Here is a 17047-nt window from a genome sequence, read left to right as displayed (position 1 = left end):
TCTCACACATGTTAGGCGGGAACTCTGCCACTGAGACACAACTCCAGCCCATAACCCTTTATTGATTTTATGTCCTGGGAATATCTTCTCTTAAGTTTGTTATTTGTCTTTTCATTCTTCTTTACGTTGCATTTTGATGAACAGTTCTTTAATTACATAATTTAGTTTTCAAATTCTCTTTCTTGATGGTTTGTGCTCTTTGCACCTTAAGAAATCCTCCCTTGAACTTCCCTCAAGAACATATTCTCCTAAATTCAAAAGTTTCTTAGTTTCATCTTATACATTTAAGTCATAAAATAACTTGAATTTACACGAGGTGGGTCCAATTTCATGTGAAAAGTCTTCCTTCTCTTTATAGATCTTCTAGTTCTACATACGTACAGGATATATTTCTGGACCCTATTCTGTCCCATTACTATGTTCTTTGTTCCTGAATTACTGTTTTGCTACCTGCTATAGACTAAGAGTTTGTGCTGCCACCACAATTCATGTGTTGAAGTCTAATTCCTAATGTGATGGTATTAGGAAGTGGGATACTTAAGAAGTGATTACATCATGAGGGTGGAACCCCCATGCATAGGTGGTGAAGGCATTCCTCTACCCACTGTCTGACAGGGTCACAGCACGGGGGATGCTGTGGCAGGGCCGCACAATCTGGAAACCAGAACCATGGGGAATGTTAAGTGTTTTGTGTATGATACTCATGATATGGATAATAGGGCATATATCAATCAATAATAAGAGTAAGTATTGCCTGAGATTGCAGGAAAATTCCCAGAATGAAACTAAGGATACAATTAAGACATGCCACAAGGTGTGTTTCAATATCTCTCAGGATACAATCAATAGTGTTAATCCTCAAGAAATTTATGGGAAAAAGATTGCAAATCGAGGTTCCTGAGGAAAGCTTAACAATTTACATTAAGCCCCCAATTCTAAAGCCACAACCTCTGCAACATACACCCCCCGCCCAAGACGGTCCTTTGCTTTACACAGGAATTTATGATGAAAATGGGAAACACACAGTTAATATAAATGACAAATGGGTTGAGGTGCAAAGCCTGCCCTTTAGTTAAAGACTACAAAGACATAAGAATTGGTGTGCTTTGACCAAGGATCAAGAAAACTCAGTAAGAAAGCAGTAAAATAGGTCATATGAAAAAAGGAAATTACCTTGGAAATTAAAAATAAAATAATGTAAAATTAACATAGATATATTTTAGAGGCACTTCAGAATAGTAGGCTTTTAAAGTAATAGACTTTCACTATTTTAAGTGTGTTTTACTGGGATTTTAGTTTAGAAGTAAGAAAGTTTACCAATAATCATAAATATGTTTTAAAGTTAAAGGTTAATGAAATAAAGTATGCTTAAAGTGAATAATAGGTCAGGAGACATGTAGTCTTGTTGCCTAGCCTAACACCTAGTGATTGAGGTAAAAACGTAAAAGCTTAATCATGATTGGCTAAGATTATAGAAAAATATTTCTTTAAGAGAGAGTGAGAGAGGAGAGAGAGAGAGAGAGAGAGAGAGAGAATTTTTAATGTTTATTCTTTAGTTCTCGGCGGACACAACATCTTTGTTGGTATGTGGTGCTGAGGATCGAACCCGGGCCGCACGCATGCCAGGTGAGCGGGCTACCGCTTGAGCCACATCCCCAGCCCTAGAAAAATATTTTGAGGGGCTGGGGTTGTGGCTCAGTGGTGGAGTGCTTGCCTAGCATGCACCGGGCACTAGGTTCTATGCTTAACACCACATAAATGTAAAATAAAGATACTGTGTCCACCAAAAACTAAAAAATAAATATTTTTTAAAAAAGAAAAATATTTTGAACAATATACTCATTATCAATGTATGTCAGAAAAGATTGTAACTCTTGAAAATTATGTAAATCAAATAAGTTTAGGGCTTTGAAGCTCTTCATTAACTACCTAAAAAAACACTTGTAAAAAAGATATAAAAATATATTCTTCTTTCACCAACGCCACTCCTCCTTCAGGACCCCTGGATCCCCCGCCGGGGCTGGACCCTGGCACATAGGATTAGTGCCCTTATGAAAGAGATTATACAGAGATGTCTCCTGCATTCCACCTCAGGAGGACACGGTAAGAAGATGCCAGGAAGAGTCTTACCAGACACAGAAACTGCCAGTGCCTTCATCACACACTAGTTGGTTTCCAGAACTGTAAGAATACATTTCTGTTGTCTATCAGCCACCCCCAGTCTATGGCAATGTATTAGAAGAGCCTGGACAGACTAAGACACTGTCTATATTATAAATTAAAGCTCTACACAAACCTTAGTATTTGGCAAGGTAAACCCCCTTACCTTGTTTTGTCCTAGATTTGTCTTAGGGGTTCTTGATCCTTTCATTCTTCCATATCTGCCCTGATACGTGTGTGTGTGTGTATGTGTGTGTATGTGTATACACACATTTATATATATAATTTGATCTTGAAGGTCTCATATATCTTAGATTTGTTTCTAGGTACATTTTTATGTTATTATAAGTGCCTTTTAATTAAATCTTTGAACTGGTTGTTGCTGGTATACTAAATTACAAATTTTTTGTACATTAATTTTCCAGCTAACAACCTTGTGAAATTCTCTCATTTTATTCCAAGACTTCAGTTCTACTGGATCTTCTACACAGTTGTTCCCAATAGACATTAAATTTTATCAAACCTTTTTCCTGCTTATTTTGAGACCACCACACAATTTCCTCCTGCCACCTGTGCTTCTACCAATACTGCATTCCTGGTAAGTTGAGACACAGGCAGGCAAAAGGTATGGTTGCCTGCCTGGCTCTCTTGGTATAACCCGAGAGCTTAAAGTCTCAAAGGGTAGCCCTGTTTGCAGTGCATTTAAGCAGTACATTAACAATCAATAAGGGAAATGTCTAACTGATAAGCCTGAGGACAATCCCACAGAATCCTGCAGAACCCCTCATGGATAAGGAACTCAGCTGAGGGTGAGTATCCCTCCAAAGAAGGGAGGCTCAGAGTCCTGAGAAGGCCGTGTACTGGAAGGACAGGGACCTTGAGGAGACAGGCCCAGATTAGACTCTGAGAGTAAAGACCACATGGGACTAAAGATGCCAGCAGTAAGTGGGAGTACACAATGTCCCCTGCTACACAGAGTGAGACCAGCAGGGCAGAGAACAGACAGGCAAGGTGGAGTATATTTCCTATTACACTAACTCCACTTTAGTTAAAAACAAATCTGTGAATGTTTTAATTGCAAAATCAAATGTGCTAATTTTATAATCCAATAATACATTTTAAAATATGTAAGAAAAGATATAAGTTGGCAACTAACTGCTGACTGGGTTACTTGATGTCCAGAAAAAGATGACATATTATTATTGTGGTTCAGGTTTGTTCATAGTGAATAAAGGATGTTTAATTTCTGTGGAGAGCCATTCTCACACGTGACTGGGCAACTCCCGGTTTGGGTCTGAGGCACTCTGGCTAATCTGTGTCGGAGCTTTCCCGGCCCTCTCCTGGTGCAAGAGCCTGTCTGTGTGGGGGTGTGACTGACCACTGACCCCGGGGGCCAATCACTGACCCTGACCTTGGAGTGCGGCCCCCCTCAACCTTCACTGGATGGAATTCTCCCCTGAATTTCTTGTTCTCCAATAAAAGGCTACTCCCTGGCGTGCTCCCTCTCTCTCTCCCCTGCTAGTCCTGAGTAATTCTTTTTTTTTTATTGGTTGTTCACAACATTACAAAGCTCTTGACATATCATATTTCATACATTAGAATCAAGTGGGTTATGAACTCCCATTTTTACCCCAAATACAGATTGCACATCCACATTTTTACATAATGCCATATTAGTGACTGTTGTATTCTGCTACCTTTCCTATCCTCTACTATCCCCCCTCCCCTCCCCTCCCATCTTCTCTCTCTACCCCATCTGCTGTAATTCATTTCCCTCCTTGTTTATTATCCCATTCCCCTCACAACCTCTTATATGTAATTTTGTATAACAATGTATAATTTTGTATAACAATGCATCCATTTCCATGCAATTTCCCTTTTTTCTCCCTTTCCCTCCCACCTCATGTCTCTGTTTAATGTTAATCTTCTCTTCCTGCTCTTCCTCCCTGCTCTGTTCTTAGTTGCTCTCAGATGCCCATCAATAGATGAATGGATAAAAAAAATGTGGCATTTATACACCATGGAGTATTACGCAGCACTAAAAATGACAAAATCATGGAATTTGCAGGGAAATGGATGGCACTAGAGCAGATTATGCTTAGTGAAGCTAGCCAATCCCTAAAAAATAAATACCTGAGTAATTCTTGCTGCCCTACAGGGTTGTTCGAGGTGGTAGCCAGAGGGGGGAGCCGTCTCAGACCTGGTCATAGAAAAAGGTAACTGAGTCTGTGTGTTTTATTTCGATCTCGCTAGCTAACTTTTATGCCAAGAACCTCATTAATGAAACCAGTGTGCTGGTCGCATGGTGGAAATTTCTCTTCTATAAATTTGACAAAGTTTCCTGTGGCAACTACCTTTCAACATCATTACTAGATCTCAATTAAATCATTATTGAAATGGTCATAAAGATTATTTGCCTATTCAAAGATTAAGCAAATGGAAAAGAAAACAACTGTGTAGAAAAATGTGTCAATTTCAAAAGTGTGTTGCTCTTATCTGAAATTTCCTAATGTCATCTGAAACTATTCAGATTTACCACAGCTTTGAAAAGTAGACTGGACAGTTCTTTCCAGAATAACTGGTATGATTGCCTCACTGAAAATTACTTGACAAAAGTAAGGAAAAGATGTGAGAGCCAGATAATGTATTAAAAATCTTAAAACTCCAAAGCATTGTATTTGTACTCAGTTACCTTTTTGATTGTGCTTATGCATTAAGAAATTTTAAAAATGCAAACTAAAGCATGCCTAGATGTTAAGTAACTGTCAATCCCTACAACAATTCTGTAGCTCAAAATCTCTCCTTTTTCTACGAATGTCAAAAATCCACATTATTTTTTCACTTCAAATGTGACAAAGGATTCAGTGGGGAAAAAAATCCCTTCCACACTTTCTCCTCTACTTACTTACTCTACCACAAAGTAATCATTTCTTGTTTGTCCTGATAAACATTTTATGCATATCCAAGGAAACATGTATTATATATACACACCCCTCCCTTCATACCTACTGTTTTGCAATTTAACAGTATATTTTGTAGCTCAATTCATATAAATATATAAAGAAATGGTATATAGTCGTGTCTTGCGTTACATTGTTTGGTTAATTACATGTACCATAATTCAGTTGTAGTTTAGTTTTTCTTTTCTGGTATGAATCTGTAAGCAATAAAAGCTCTTTAAAGATGCAATAACCATAATGCTATCATCACACTTAAAAGTTAATAATTTCTTAATTCACCTAACCAATTGATATTTAATGTTTGCATATCAAACTTTTAAAAATGACTCTTTGAGTCAGAATCTAAATGAGGTCAACATATTGCAATGGGTTGATTCATCTTTTAAGTCCCAGTTAATTTGTAGGTTTCCTTTCTTTTATTTATTAAAAAACCAAGGAGTCTTGCTATAGGGTTTCCCAGTCAGATCTTGCTGATTTGGATTCCTGTGGTGTGGTTTAACATGTTCATCTGTTCTTTCCAGTTTCTATACATTAACAGTCCAATTTAGGGACTTGATCAGATTTGGATTGTATATGCTGTGGTATGTGTATGGGTGGGGCATGAGTGTGGTTTGTACGTGTGTTATGTGTTCACAGTGTGTTCTTTAATTAGGAGGCACACCACGTCTGGTTATCTTTGTAATCTTAGTACAATATTTTTTCCTTGTTTTCTTTTTCTTTTTTTTAAAGTGCTGGGGCTTGAAGGTTTGAACACAGGGCTTTTCGCTGTGCTAATACGAAAAGCCCTTGATGGAGAAGTGGTAACTAATTTTGAAACAGAATGTCCTGTCTTTCAGGAAGAGGTTGTGGTTGATGACTTCAGTGATACACAGGTGCAAGGTTGAGCAATTACTTTGTAATAGAAATAACATTAGAATGACAAATTCCATACCCTTTTCCCCCCTCAAAAATTGAACTTTATACTCGATCAATTTCTAATTGCCATACACTTCACATTTCCCTCGACGTATCATTTCCAGAACGCAACGAAAGAAAAAAAAACACCTCAATGGACAATTTGCTATTAAATATCAAACAAAACTTGTCCCAGCAGCCAATTATTAACGCCAAAGGGCCTCAGATCACGGTGGAGCTGCAGCACCTTGGGGTACTTACCCACCCCACCCCCACCCCCACCGGCGCTAAGGCAGCAGCCTCGTCTAACTGGAGCTTTATTCTTCCTTTTTCACCTTTTCCTGAGTGCGGACGTGGGCACCTGCAGGGATTCGAAGTGCTCCGCGAGTCCCAGAACCTCAGAAGCCGGCGGCCAAGAACCGTGGAATCCCGGATCCTCGCTGGGGCCTCGGAGTGCGGCGCCCGGAGGCAGCCTCTCTCCGGGAGGCCGGGGGCGGGGCGGGGCGGGGCGGGGCGGGGCGGGGTCTTGGGGCTCCGCCCCCGGCCGCGTCTCGGACGCTGCGCCTGCCCCCCTCAGACACAAGCCGAGGAGCTGCCGCCAGCGCAGTCGCTTCGACAGATCCCGGCGGGGAGCGAGAGCCGAGACCCGGCCCGTGAGCCGCCGCCGCCGCCGCCATGGGGAGCCGCGTGTCCCGGGAAGACTTCGAGTGGGTCTACACCGACCAGCCCCACGCTGACCGGCGCCAGGAGATCTTGGGTGAGGACCCGGCGCCCCGTTATGTGCGTGCACGGCCTTCCGCGCGGGCCCTGCGCGGCCGAGGGCGCCCGAGGCCCGTTACCAGCCCGCTTCCCGCGCGTCCCGCCGAAGCTCCGGCTTCCTGCTCTTCCGCTCGCGCTGGAGAGGCCGGGGTGAGGCGCCGGGCCCGGCTGCGGGCCCGGGAGCGCCCGGAGGCAGGGGATCCCGCGCGTCCTCGCGCGTTGCCGGTGCCTTTCCGAGAAGAGGCGCCGGCGCGTCCCCGAGCGCAGGCGCCCACGCGGGACCCCAGCCGACCCGTTGGGGCCAAGGGCCCCCTGGGCCACCCCTGGCCATCCCTCCAGCGGGAAGATCCTGTGCCCTCTGTGGGCGCCGTTGCTGCCGCCTGCTCCCGGGCGAAGCCGGCGTGTGCGGTGTAGGGCGTGGTCCTGCGGCATCCCGGGGCCTCTTGAACCAAGTCACGTGGTCCAGTGCCGAGGGCCATCAGGGCGAGGGACCCGCACCTGACCCTTTGACCCAGGGTCTTCATGGATCTGATGGGTCCCCGTGTGCTTTTCCTTCAAGCCTTGGACGCAAGAAGGGTAGAATTCATAAGACGTTTTTCATCCATCCCGGTTTTGTGGATGAAAAGACTGAAATATGGAAGACTTGCCAAATAAACAAGATGTGCAGCTTAGCCTGCTGGTTTCCCAAATGATTGCTAATTTAGGCCTTTTAAGCCAAACTAACTAGGCCTTACCCAACTCTGGAGTGTTTGGGCCTTCTGTGTAAACATTTTTTTTCTTATCCCTTGCAGGCTGCTCTTAATGATATGTTAGGCACTGGGTTAAATGCTTTACAAAAATGAAATACCGGAGTTTAATCCTCTCTCTCAGAAATTTGAATAGGTCTGTAGTTTAAGTGATGAGTTAATGCAAAAAGGAGGATTCTAATCAGGTTTAGATTACCTCCAAAGAATATGTTTTTTAATTTTTAATAATTCTTGAACTAATAGTTGGAGAATTCTCTCATATATACAACTATTTCCCTCGTTTTTCTTTTCAACATCCATTTGCCCAGTGAAAGGAAAAAATCAAGATCCTTATTTTTGCAGGAGTATCTGAAGTTAGATGTTTGAGGTTTTCACAGATAAGTGATGGTAAATTCCATTGAAATGGTTTTTGTTGTTCCCCCCTTCCCTTCCTGGTAATCAGACTCAGCTAGGCAAGTGCACTACCACTAAGCTACAATAGATTTTAAAAATTGAGTCACTGATTAGGAGCTGAACTTTGTAATTTTTTTGAAGTTGTAGATGGACAGCATGCCTTTATTATATTTGTCTTTTTATGTGGTACTAAGGATCGAACCCAGTGCTTCACACATGCTAGGCAAGCGCTCTGCCACTGTGCTACAGCCTCACTCTGGAAGCTGAACTTTTACAGTTGCTTATTAAGGGTAGTTCTTTAAGTAACTGAGCTTTTAGATTTCTTTCTTTTTTTTTTTAATTAAAATGTATATTTCTCAAATAACTTACACATACTTGATATCAGAATGCATGTGTTACATTTTTTTCTGTGTCTTGTCTAAATGTCTCATAGGAATTAAAAAAAAAAAAAAAGACGGTGGCTGTGGCTCAGTGATAGAGCACTTGCCTTGCATGTGGGGCACTGGGTTCGCCACTCAGTATTGCATAAAAATAAAATAATGGTCCATCAACAACTAAAAAAATATTTTTTTTAAAAATGACTCCCAAATACTGGAATTTAGTTATCTATTCAATAGTCAGAAAATCAAGGAAGCAAGAAGATGCAAATTTCAACCAAAAGCTTTTTTGTCCCCCACAAAATTACTATCATTTGAACCTTTTCAGTTGAAAGGACTACATATTTCTCAATGAAAATTCATTTCCAAGCAGGTGATTGGAAATTCTTCAAGGGTGGGAGATGGAATAAGCTTAGGAAAAATAAGAATCTGGGGATTAGTTTAAACTTCTTTTAAATGAAAAGAGATATTTTTACAATTTCAGGGTTTGAGGGGGTAGGGAAAAGCATATTAGACCATAGACATATTTAACAATCATCTCTATATAGTTTAAATTTATATTTAGAGGGCTGAGGATGTTACCTCAGTGGTAGAGTACTTGCCTAGCTTGCAAGAGGCCCTGGGTTCAATTTGTAATACCTCAAAACCAAAACAAAATCCTGAAGGCTCGGGACTAGATCATTATCAGTGGGTCAAATAAGAATAAGTCACAAGTAATGCCTTCTTTACTTTTTGTACTTTCATAGGGAAGCAGTTTTTTAACAAATTTATTGAAATATTAATCACATAAAATTCACCCATTTAAAGGATAAAATTCATTCTTTTTAGTATACAGTTATGAAATTCTCCCTGTCATCTAATTTTAGAACATTTCATTATCCCAGAAGAGGCTCTGAACCCATTAGCAGTCCACATCTGTTTCTACTCCTTTACCCAGTAGAAGGCAATTTACTTCTGTCTTGATTGATTTACCTAATTGGGACATTTCTTATAAATGAAATCATACAATGCTTAATCTTCTCTGAGTGACTTCTTTCACTTCCTTTAATATTTTTGGACAGTATATCATCCTCTTTGTAGCTAAATAATTGTCTTTTTAGGGATATACCACTTTTTAACTTAAGTTGGTAGGTGTTTGGGCTCTTTCCCTTTTTCAGCTATTTCATATAATGCTGTGAACATTGATGTGCAAGTTATTGAATGGATATGTTTTCATTTCTTTGGGGTAGATATGTAGGAGTGGAGTTGCTGGGCCATTAGTCATTTTGAAAACTGCCAAAAGGTTCTCCAATTTACACCATTTTACATTCCCACCAGCAGTGTATGAAATTTCTAGTTATGGGCTGGGGTTGTGGCTCAGTGGTAGAGTGCTTGCCTAGCATGTGTGCAGTACTGTGTTCCATCCTCAGCACCACATAAAAATAAATAAAGGTATTTTGTCCATTTGCAACTAAAAAAAGAAAAACTTAAATAGTTCCAGTTTCTCCATATCCCCATTATTGCCTCTTTTTTATTTTAACCATTCTAGTGGGTGTGAAGTTGAATCTGTATTTTGTTTCTGTTTTTCCTACTGACTAATTATGTTAAACATCTTTCACCTGCTTATTAGCCTTTTGCATGTTTTTTTTAATTTTGTTTGGTTGCCATGCTGGGGATCAATCCCAGTGCCTTGCCCATGGCAGGCAAGCACTCTAGCACTGAGCTATACCCCTAGCCAAGTTTTTTTATATTCTGAATACAGTTCACCTATGAGATAGATGATTTGCAAATATGATTTCCCATTCTGTGGCTTGTCTTATCATTTTTTTGATGATATCATTTTCAACAGAAGCGATTTTGATATAGTCCAGTGTATCTATTTTTTTTCTTTTGTCACTTGTGCTTTTGTTTTAGTATGTAAGAAACCATGAAAGTTGAGAAGATTTACTTCAACGACTTCTTTTGAGTTTGACCCTTTTCTTATAGTTAGATCTGTGATCCATTTTTAGCTAATTGTTACATATGGCCTAAGGAAGGGGTCCAACTTCATTCTCTTGCATGTTGATTCCAGTTGTTCCACCATCATCTGTTGAAAAGATTATTCTTTCTCTCCATTTCCTTATGTGGCTTCCTTATACTACTGACTTTTTAAAAAAATATATTCTTAGTTGTAGATGGACACAATACCTTTATTTTCTTTATTTTTTTTATGTGGTGCTGGGGATTGAACCCAGTGTCTCACACATGCTAGGCAAGTGTTCTACCACTGAGCCACAATCCCAGCCCAGAACTAACTGACTTTTATATACTGTTACAGCTTTGTGAAATTTCATTACAGAATTACTTGGGGTTATTTGTCTGAGAGAAATGTGAAACTAAGTTTCATGGTTTTAAAATACCTACAGAATGTATATTATGTTCTATCCTTTGTCAAATGTTGATTTATTTTATAAGGTTAAGATGCTGAAGATCTGTATAACATAGATAAAATATTTAATACAAATGAATACATCTATATTTGGGAGTAATTTTTCTTGCATGAATATTAAGTTGTTGTGTCATAGTATTTTAAACTTTACTATCAGAATATTCTCTTTCCTTGTAGTAGGTAAACATTTGGTAAAGTCTTGAATAGAAGGAATATTATCATTTGGAGATGAAAATGTCTAGTTAATGTGTTAATTATAATTCATGAGTAACTAGGTACTTTTCTACATTCCTGATTTTTTTTTTCTTACAGCAAAGTATCCAGAGATAAAATCCTTGATGAAACCTGATTCCAACTTGATATGGATTATAATTATGATGGTTCTCACCCAGTTGGTTGCATTTTACTTAGTAAAAGACTTGGACTGGAAATGGGTCCTATTTTGGGCCTACGTCTTTGGCAGCTGCATTAACCACTCAATGACTCTGGCTATTCATGAGATTTCCCACAATTTTGCCTTTGGCCACCACAAGGCACTGTGGAATCGCTGGTTTGGAATGTTTGCCAATCTTCCTATTGGGGTTCCATATTCGATTTCCTTTAAGAGGTATCACATGGATCATCATCGATATCTTGGAGCTGACGGCATCGATGTGGATATTCCTACTGATTTTGAGGGCTGGTTCTTCTGTACCACTTTCAGAAAGTTTCTATGGGTTATTCTTCAGCCTCTCTTTTATGCTTTTCGACCTCTGCTCATCAACCCCAAACCAATTTCTCATCTGGAAATTATCAATACTGTGGCCCAGATCATTTTTGACATTATAGTTTACTACGTTTTTGGAATTAAATCTTTAGTCTACATGTTGGCAGCATCCCTGCTTGGTCTGGGTTTGCACCCAATTTCTGGACATTTCATAGCTGAACATTACATGTTCTTAAAGGGGCATGAAACTTACTCATATTATGGGCCTCTGAATTTACTCACCTTCAATGTGGGTTACCACAATGAACACCATGACTTCCCCAATGTTCCTGGAAAAAACCTCCCACTGGTAAGTAAAGGACTTGATGCATATTCTGATTTCTGATTAGTATGTAAGAAAACTAGTTTGACTTGCTTATTTTAAAGAGTCCACTATATTTTGTCAATCTAAGCTGCTCATCAAAGAAGGGGGAGAAAAGGGAAGGATGTAAATGCTGTGTCTGCCAGCTTAATTCTACAAAGAGTTAACTATCCTTACGCTTAATTTCTGAATTTAGGGTTCAGAAATGTTGAAAGATTTATATATATATATAATATATATATATATATATATATATATATATATATTATATATATATATATGTAATTTGGAAATAGAAAACTAAGTCCCTTGTGATCATGATCACTATTAAACCAGTGCTAAGACTTGTTTAATTTATGATGAACAGATAATCTGGATAATTGGTCTGCAAAATTAATGGACAACAGTTTCCAATACCATAATCTTTCTTAATCAGGAACTCTTTCTTTTGACCAAAGACTTTGTTTATTGTATTTTTACTGTAATACTATGGTTTTGCAGGAAAATGTTGATTGGTGATACATGTTGAAATATCTAGGGATAATATATTAGGGCTAAGTTGTCACATAATTCTCCACCTTTCAAAAAGTTCAGAAAAGAACAAAGTGTGTGGGTTTATTAGATATAATACAGTTTTCATAGTACACAGAGAGAAAGCGGATTCATAGGGTTAATCAGTGGTAAAACAGGTGAGGGCACATTAGTGTTCATTTTATACTTTTTGACTTTTGAATAGGTTTTACATTTTCAGAATAAAATGCATGGGAAAAAAATTAGCACACAACTGCCTGAAGACAGTTTGAGCCTGTGCTGCGATGCAGTGTCATGCGGGTGTCATGCTGATTATATGGTGGCCTGAACAGAGTGTGCAGCCTTTGTTTGCCTTTTCTGTGACTAGGAAAGTGATTATTATATAATTTGTTAAAAGGAATGTGGTTTAAGAAGAAAGCCAGTCACCCTTTGAACAGAGGGGGTTTTTTTCAACATAAACTGATACTTTCATTTTTCTAGAACAGTTCCAGAATTGAAAACTTAGTTCAGTCATCACTTGACTTAAGGCCCAAAGTACATCTCTGACTATTTACTTCCCTTTCCCTTTCATGTTGTCTTCTTATTCAGTTATCCCTAGAGTTCACTTGTCTTGCCTTTCCTATTCTATGCTGTGGTGTTGAGGAATATCTTCTTTCCTCAATAACTACCTGATATTTGCTGCATAAATTATAGTAGTTACACTATATATAACTATTGTATGGTTAGTAAGTATGCAATATGGAGTGTTTTTTTTTAACATCTATATTAAAATCACTCATATCATTTCCCCCACTTAAAGTATACATTTCAGAGATTTTCAGTATAATCAGAGTTGTGCAGCTGTCACTATAATTAATTTTTAAAAGTTGTTATAGTAAGATTTTTAATTTAATATCTTCATTTCTTTTTTTTTTTAATATTTATTTCTTAGTTCTCGGCAGACACAACATCTTTGTTGGTATGTGGTGCTGAGGATCGAACCCGGGCCGCACGCATGCCAGGCGAGCGAGCTACCGCCTGAGCCACATTCCCAGCCCTCTTCATTTTTTTTAAGTTTAATTTTCCCTTATTTTTGGTGAGCTTTGCATGTTTTTCCATTCTCTCACAACTCTGTAGAACACATACATAGACATCCAGAGATTTATTTTGTTAGCATTTAAATATAACTAGACACATTGGCTAATAATTTCTCAGGTTTTTTAACTCCTAATATTAAAGAATTTATTGATTTTTCTCTTAATGTCTTTGAAACATTTACAAATTATCAACTTTTTATTCATTATAATCATAATATTTCAATATGATTTGTTTGATTGCAGTGTTTGTATTCAGTGTCTAAATTGGCAGATATTTTACATTTTGGAAAGATGGTATCTTTCTGTTCTATTTGATGGTATCTTTCTGATCTAGCCAATAGTGATCACTAAAATTTATTGACCATAAATTCACTGTGGATTATGATCAAGGTTTATTTATACATATGTGTGGACTGTAGATCATCCTTGTTTATGAAAGAATTTTAGGAAGTTTGGAAGGACTAGGATCAAAGTTACCTCGGAGGAGGATTTGATATTTCATCCTTTTCTATTTTGTGTCAGACATTCACCAGTCATCCTTGATAGGCCCTAGTATAACACTTACTATCATCTTGCTGTATTTTGTCCCTTCCAGGTGAGGAAAATAGCAGCTGAATACTATGACAACCTCCCCCAGTACAATTCCTGGGTGAGAGTACTGTACGATTTTGTGATGGATGATACAATAAGTCCCTACTCAAGAATGAAGAGGCATCCAAAAGGGAAGGAGGTACTGGAGTAAATATCACCACGGCCAAAGGAATTCCTCTGTGAAGCTTTATAATAGCTGACAAAGTGGAATTTTTGCTGAAAACTGAAGATCAGTGATGCTTAGAAGCTATCATGACACAATTTCAAACTAGGATCTTCCTGCTGTTAAGAAACTAATCTTGGGCTGGGGATGTATCTCAGTGATGGAGCACTTGCCTGCAGCATGCCTGAGGCCCTGGGCTCAGTCCCTGCCAAAAAGAGACAATAGAAGCAGCAGCAGCAGCTACTCAGGCTTCAACAGGCAGCCCTACCCCTTCATGCTCAGCTTTACTCACTCACTGTATTGTCGTACCTAGAGGATCTTCACCCATTTCTGTCTTTTTGTAAACATATCATAAAGAGTATTTCTAGTATGTTATTTTCACTATAAAGTTTTACTTTATTAAAATAGCTAATGAACTGAGCTGTTAATCACAGTATATTAGTATTTGTTGCATTTTTGTATTTTTCTGTCTTTATAATATGGTTACCTGGGTATTGGGGGAACTTTCTTTAAAATTTCACTCCAAAAATAATAATTTAAAAAGGCTGCAAGTTGGGCTGGGGATGTGGCTCAAGCGGTAGCGCGCTCGTCGGGCATGCGTGCGGCCCGGGTTCGATCCTCAGCACCACATACCAACAAAGATGTTGTGTCCGCCGAGAACTAAAAAATAAATATTAAAAAAAAAAAAAAGGCTGCAAGTTAATACAGTATAAATGATTGAGACGGAAATGTTGCCGAACTACTTAAATTTTTCACTGTTGTACATGAGACCTCAGTTAGATTCTGCTGAATTCTGTACAGCCTACTCATGAATAAAGTACTTACTGAACTTAATCATGGCCAGCATCCAACTTCCCTTCAGATGTACTGACACTCTCACACATTAGTAATGGCTTAACTGATAGTCTTCCATGATCTTCATTCCAGGGGAAACTGATTGTAGGCTGATGGCAGGTATTTAGTATAAGGAGCCAGTATCATGGGCTATTAGACCAGCAGTCCTGGTTTTCTCAGATGGGTCACTTGGGGTGAATATGGTATAATATGGGAAACTATTATTAAAATATATTAGCTAATTATTGTTTTATGTAGTGGAAGGCAACTCCCAGGCAGCTAAGTGTGAAGAGAAGAATCTTCCAGGGACTGGCAAATGTGCTTTACAGTTTCAGCCCACAGTGCTTTGCTTTCCTTTCCTGACTCCCTAGCAAGGGAAATTCCTAGTAACATTGAATCTGTTGCTTAAATAACCATTGATCTAAAGTATAGAAGGATAATAGAACCAACTTTGCAATTCAGATTTACTCTGTCACTAAAAAGGTATCTGTGAAATATATCCATGGATTTACTACTACTTTTAAACAGACTGAATTCTTTTGACCCCTTGATTCCTCTCACCTGTAGAACTCTAGCCTAAAACTCCCAAATCTCCTCTGAATTCCACTACCTGCTAGATATAAAATACATAATCATCCCTCCCCATAATTTCTGTTTCCCTTACATTATCACTTTTTGCTGGTTAGACATTTCAGAGTTCTAGCAGGCCTACCTAGTCTGGCTCCCATGCCAGCTCAGTCCATTCTATAAGAGATCTGCCAGTTGGGGCAGCAGGAAGACTGAGCCCTGGAACCTTCAAGAAATTAAGCTTGAGGAATCATGCTTTCACATGCTTCACACTAGCTCGCAGTTCTGTCTCATTCCTTCACTTTTCTGGTCTGATAATCTTGTCTCAGGGCTCCAAGGCCTTCCCTGGACCATCTCCACCCTACAGCAGGTACCACTTTTTTGGACCCTGAGGACCAATGATTACCTCCTCATCTTGTCTCCAACCACACTGTTTTGTAAATAGACAGTTTGTCGTCCCCCCCCCCCCCCCCCCCCCCCCCCCCCCCCCCGGTTTCAACTCTTCAAGGGCTGAGGGATCTTCTGTAGTTATGTTCTTAAAGCTCACATGATCAGTGCTGGCCTTGGAGTAATTGCTTGATAAAGGAATAAGACCAGCAGAGAGTCTTTGAACTTGAGAAGCTTAATCTGAAACAGCCAAAACAGGGTTTGTATAACCTTCAGGTAAGTATGATATATTAAAAACAACAGACATTTCTTGAGAATTCTTACTTTTCACCTACACCAAGTGTTTACCTGTATAATCTTATGGAAGTCTCAACAATTCTATGATGTATTAATATCTTCATTTTGTAGATGAGAAAACCAAGGCTAAGAGAGATTATGTAACTGGTCCAAGGTCACACTGAGTACATTGCAGAAACAGAATCTGAAAATCACACCGTGACTCCAAAATCAAAACTCTTGACCAGGCTTCCCATGGCTTGTCTAGTGAGCCTGCCCAGGGAGTAGCAAAGAAAATCTAAAATGTGTTCCATTACCAAATTGGTGCTCAGTCCACTTTTATGTTCTGGAGAGATGTCTCTGGTTTTAACAATGTTTACCAATCTAAAATCCTAATATGAAACATTCATGTTTAAATCCATAGCAAAGTTGCATTTATTCATTTTGTAGATTCTTTATCAAATGTTGCATTAGAGAGTGAGGACTCAAAGTAGGATCCCAAACCAAGGAGCTGGGCAATGCATATTCCCATTCAGCAGAATTCAGTAATAAGGGACTTCACAAAATAGGATTGACACATGGCTGGAACCAGTGCTTTGTCAGTCAGTACGTACAGAATGATAGATAGTATTCTAATCCTCCAGCCTGACAAGCTAGCTATTAACCTCCACACTTTCTATGTGGAGATGTTGCTGAAAACTCAGTCCTTGTCCTTAATGCCAGTCCAATAACGAGAACACAGTTGTATGAAAAAGAAAAGGTTCATTGCTTTGCTAGCAAAGGAGAAACACAGAGGACTCCTGTTCCAAACACTGATTCTGCCCATCAGCAGGAAGGGGTTTTTAAAGAGGTGATTAAG

At 39.2% G+C, this 17047-nt stretch overlaps 1 protein-coding gene across 2 annotated transcripts; it reads left to right on the top strand.

The window, feature by feature from the left end:
* The first annotated feature begins 6518 nt into the window (after positions 1 to 6518).
* DEGS1 (delta 4-desaturase, sphingolipid 1) lies at positions 6519 to 14963 on the top strand. 2 transcript variants are annotated; one of them, XR_014022403.1, is made up of 4 exons: positions 6519 to 6771; positions 11009 to 11751; positions 13966 to 14668; positions 14816 to 14963. XR_014022403.1 is itself a non-coding variant. In XM_081296998.1 (3 exons), exons 1-3 carry the CDS (start codon positions 6690 to 6692, stop codon positions 14110 to 14112), a joined length of 972 nt encoding a protein of 323 aa, XP_081153124.1. In that variant the 5' UTR covers positions 6519 to 6689; the 3' UTR covers positions 14113 to 14678. The 2 variants fall into 2 exon arrangements, 1 of the variants encoding a protein (XP_081153124.1); XM_081296998.1 differs by lacking the exon at positions 14816 to 14963 and having other exon boundaries at positions 13966 to 14678.
* Positions 14964 to 17047: the final 2084 nt, after the last annotated feature.

This window comes from Spermophilus citellus, assembly GCF_964194105.1.
Source record: "Spermophilus citellus genome assembly, chromosome: 6".
NCBI classification, from domain to species: Eukaryota; Metazoa; Chordata; class Mammalia; order Rodentia; family Sciuridae; genus Spermophilus; species Spermophilus citellus.
Note: the sequence above shows the minus strand (reverse complement) of the source record. Positions and strands in the feature narration are given on the sequence as shown.

What these genes read in the sequence shown, in the direction of transcription:
- DEGS1 (XM_081296998.1), top strand. Translation starts at nt 6,690, where the DNA reads ATGGGGAGCCGCGTGTCCCGGGAAGACTTCGAGTGGGTCTACACCGAC. An exon ending in CCGGCGCCAGGAGATCTTGG is followed by an intron (nt 6,772 to 11,008) that starts GTGAGGACCCGG and finishes TTTTTCTTACAG; the next exon opens with CAAAGTATCCAGAGATAAAA. An exon ending in CTGGAAAAAACCTCCCACTG is followed by an intron (nt 11,752 to 13,965) that starts GTAAGTAAAGGA and finishes TGTCCCTTCCAG; the next exon opens with GTGAGGAAAATAGCAGCTGA.